General features: G+C 43.3%; 1 protein-coding gene across 1 annotated transcript; it reads left to right on the top strand.

Annotated features, from left to right (window-relative positions):
• Positions 1-1,126: 1,126 nt before the first annotated feature.
• Positions 1,127-4,011, top strand: LOC106302940. The gene is made up of 5 exons (XM_013739337.1): positions 1,127-1,331; positions 1,449-2,149; positions 2,489-3,492; positions 3,806-3,902; positions 3,958-4,011. Exons 1-5 carry the CDS (start codon positions 1,127-1,129, stop codon positions 4,009-4,011), a joined length of 2,061 nt encoding a protein of 686 aa, XP_013594791.1.
• The last annotated feature ends 306 nt before the right edge of the window (positions 4,012-4,317 follow it).

Genomic DNA, 4,317 nt, shown 5'->3' on the forward strand with positions numbered 1-4,317 from the left:
ACTTGGATGTAGATGCGACAGATGATGATGACGTGGATCTACTTGGAGAGGAACTCAAAGAAATGGAAGAGCCTCATCACATCGCATCAAGCTCAAACGAAGTGGCAAGAGGTAGTAAGGCCAGATCGTCAAACAAAGGTCCTTCACGCCATGGCATTCTACGTGGAATGCCAGTTAGAAAAGCAGAATTCCTTCGGCGAGGTTCTCCAAGGAAACGTTCTAAATCCATTGGTATACCTTCTTTGGGGAAAACCGAACACCAGCGCCATGTCCGAAATAGCAGTTCAAAGAAAGCTAGAACAAGTTCTCATAAGTCTACTGAATTGGAGGGGTCCAAAAAAACCCCCAAAATTTATTCATGAAGACACTCAGTTGGAACTGTCGAGGGATTGGGAACGACCTCACAGTTCGACGCCTTACGGAGATGTGTCAGAAGCATCGCCCAGGACTTGTGTTCCTTTCTGAGACGAAGAACATAAGGCTGCTGTTGCAAAACATTCAAGCCGACTTAGGTTTTGATCATTTGTTTACTGTTGAGCCACTTGGTCTCAGTGGAGGTTTAGCTTTATTTTTTATGGATGATTTTCAAATTAATGTTTTATTTTCGAATAACCGTATGATTGACATTGAGGCAGTCATTGATGGAATAAAAGTCTATATGACATTTGTTTATGGGGACTCTGTATTAGATAGACGAGATCAAGTTTGGGAACGTCTTACGCGTTTCTCAACAACAAGAAATGGACCTTGGCTCATGATAGGAGATTTTAATGAAATCACATGTCATAATGAGAAAGCAGGAGGGAGACAACGTCTTGATAGTTCATTCCTCCCTTTTAAGCAGATGCTTAATGACTGTGGGATGGCATGAGGAACAACTGTTCGATGTCGCTTAGACAGAGCAGTTGGAAATGCGGATTGTCATGAAACGTTTCCTCACTCTACTGTGAAGTATATGAGGTTATGGGGATCAGACCATCGTCCGATTCTTGCAGAAATACTCATAAAGCCAACGAGAAGATCAAAAAAGTTCAAATTCGACAGAAGATGGCTAGACAATGAAGAACTAAGGCAAGTCATTCTAGAGGGATAGAAATCTCCTGATCTTCCCCCCAATGCGAGTATAATGGAACATATCTCCAGCTGCCGAAAAGCCTTGAGTGAGTGGAGGAAGCAACACAATATTAATTCGGCAAAGCTAGTGGAGGAGTTCAAGGAGAAAGTTGAGGGTTTATACGCAGATGATAGTGCGACGACTGAGGAAATTGCAGCAGCGTTGAAAGAACTCTCTGATGCTCTTAAAGCGGAAGAAATATTCTGGAAACAGAAGAGTAGAGTGTTTTGGCTGAGAGAGGGACATAAAAATACAAAATTCTTCCATGCCCTAACGAAGCAACGGAGAGCAAGGAACAAAATCACGCAGCTACTGGATGCAAATGGTAACATAGTTGAGGACGAGGAAGGTCTGGTAGCCATTGCTACTAGCTATTTTCGGCAAATCTTTGAGTCTTCTATCCCAGAGGACATTGAAGAGGCGCTATCTGAAGTCCCTACGATGATTACGGGGTCAATGAATGACAGCCTTACAGCTCCTGTTTCTGAATGGGAAATCAAACTAGCTCTTTTTGCCATGCATCCAGATAAGGCGCCGGGACCAGATGGGATGACTGCACTTTTTTACCAAAAGTTTTGGGATATAGTCAAGGAGGACTTAACTCTTATGGTTAATAAATTCCTTTTTGATGGGACTGTGACCAATGGTCTGAATGATACAAATATATGTCTTATACCAAAGACAACTAAGCCCAATGACATGGCTCAATTCAGACCCATAAGCTTGTGCAATGTCAGCTACAAGATCGTCTCTAAGGTCTTATGCCATAGACTAAAGAAAGTCTTGCCAGGTTTGATATCAGAAACCCAGTCAGCTTTTGTCGCGGGAAGACAGATTTCAGATAATATCATGATTGCTCAAGAAATGTTTCATGCTTTGCGAACTAAACCGAGTGGACATAATAAGAGGATGACCATCAAGACAGACATGAGTAAAGCATATGATAGGATGGAATGGTCGTTTATTGAAGCTGTGATGCGAAAGATGGGTTTCTCCGAAACATGGATCACCTGGATCATGAGGTGCATTACATCGGTAAAATATAAAGTTCTTATGAATGGGCAGCCAAGAGGGAATATTGTTCCAGGTAGAGGCTTGCGTCAAGGAGATCCTTTGTCTCCTTTCATTTTTATTCTGTGCACGGAAGCGCTCGTTAGCCTTCTTAATCATGTAGAGAACCAAGGGAAGATAACGGGTATGCGTGTCACACGCGCTTGTCCTTCGGTATCCCACCTTCACTTTGCTGATGATAGTCTTTTCTTCTGTAAGGCGGAGCCCCGTGAATGTGAAGAAGTAATGAAAGTAGTCAGGACATATGGTAAAGCATCTGGCCAATGTATTAACTTTGACAAATCTTCCTTACTCTTTGGTAAGAGGATTAATGCAACTACTCGACAAGAGATTAAAGATGTACTTGGCATACATAATGATGGTGGGATGGGAAAGTACTTGGGAATTCCAGAGGATATTAGTGGCTCTAAATGCAAACTCTTTGCATTCCTAAAGGATAACCTGATGCATAGAGTAAATGGATGGACAGGTAGATGGCTCTCAAAAGGGGGGAAGGAGGGAATGATCAAATCCATTTTGCTCGCTCTTCCGACATACGTTATGTCGACGTCTCTGCTCCCATTGGAGATTTTTGAAAACCTCGCTAGTGCCATTGCACAATTTTGGTGGAGTTCGAATCCACCGAAAAGAGGAATACACTGGGCGAAATGGGAAAAGGTTTGTCTACCGAAAGAAGAGGGCGGAATTGGCTTCCGTTTAATCCATGAGTTTAATCTAGCACTATTAGCAAAGCAATTATGGAGATTGGTTCAGTACCCTGATTCACTGGTTGCCCGAGTCTTGACGGGCAGATATTATAGGATGACCTCGCCATTGGGCGAAATCTCTGCAAGTAGTCCATCATATGTTTGGACAAGCATTTACGCCGCAAGGAAGCTTTTACTTCTGGGGATCAGACAGAAGATTCATTCTGGTTATGAAGTCAAAGTGTGGGAGGATCCGTGGATTCCAACGATGCCTGCTAGACCAGCTACACCTGTAGCACCTGTGATGCACCCGAATATGAGAGTGAGTGATCTCATTAACCAAGATTTGAAGGAATGGGACGTAGGGTTACTGGAGGCTTATGTCCACTCCGATGACATATCTCTCATACGTAGTATGGCCGTAAGCTCTACTCATCGCCGTGATACTTTCTGCTGGAACCACACGAAGAATGGCCAGTATACAGTTAAATCTGGGTATTGGGTTGCTCAAAACCTGTTGAAGCCAGAAGAGGAAAAAGAAATATTGGAACCAAGTATCACTACACTTCAGGCCTTTGCTTGGAAGTTAAAAGCACCAAGGAAGATGTGCCATCTTATATGGCAATTGATAACGGGTCAGGTGGCAGTAACGAGGAACCTAGTAAGGCGGAATATGAGGTGCGATAATTATTGCCCAAGGTGTGGAGAATTAGAAGAATCTGTAACACATGCAATATTTGAATGCCCTCCAGCACTCCAAGTATGGTCCCTATCAGCAACTCCTACAAGCCCAGGTTCCAGTGGCAAGCGTCTACACGAACATGAACTATCTATTCTGGAGGAAGAATGAAATCTTAGAACCAGACTAAGACAGGGATCCTTATCCCTGGATAATATGGTATATTTGGAAGGCTCGTAATGATAAACTTTTCAGGGGAATAGACAGAGACCCATTGGAACTAGTTCGATACGCAGAAAGTGAATGTCAAGCCTGGTTTAATGCAAACTACATAATACCACCAGTAGTTCAGGTCAGCAATAATGAGGAAAGCCAAGCCTTAAGCTTGGGTAATATTTGCCTATTAGATGGATATTGGACAGCTTCTGATCGCTTTAGTGGATGTGGATGGGTCTGAATAGATAGCGGGGAGAACACACAACTTATGGGAACACGGAATTTCATGAGATGTGAATCAGCATTGCATTCGGAGGTAGAAGCACTGCGATGGGCGATGGAGAATATGCTTCAACACTCGCCATGCCAGAGCTTTGGAACAGATTGCAAGGAGATGATAGCAATGATAAAGGAACCCCAAGGGTGGCCAAGTTTCGTGACAGAATTGGAGAAGATAGAGACGCTGCAGATTTGCTTCCCAGACCTCAAAATCACCCATGTGCCACGAGTGCGCAACCAGTTTTCTGATTTTTTGGCTAAAACTGCTAGGA

This window comes from Brassica oleracea, chromosome C7, assembly GCF_000695525.1.
Source record: "Brassica oleracea var. oleracea cultivar TO1000 chromosome C7, BOL, whole genome shotgun sequence".
Classification (NCBI taxonomy): Eukaryota; Viridiplantae; Streptophyta; class Magnoliopsida; order Brassicales; family Brassicaceae; genus Brassica; species Brassica oleracea.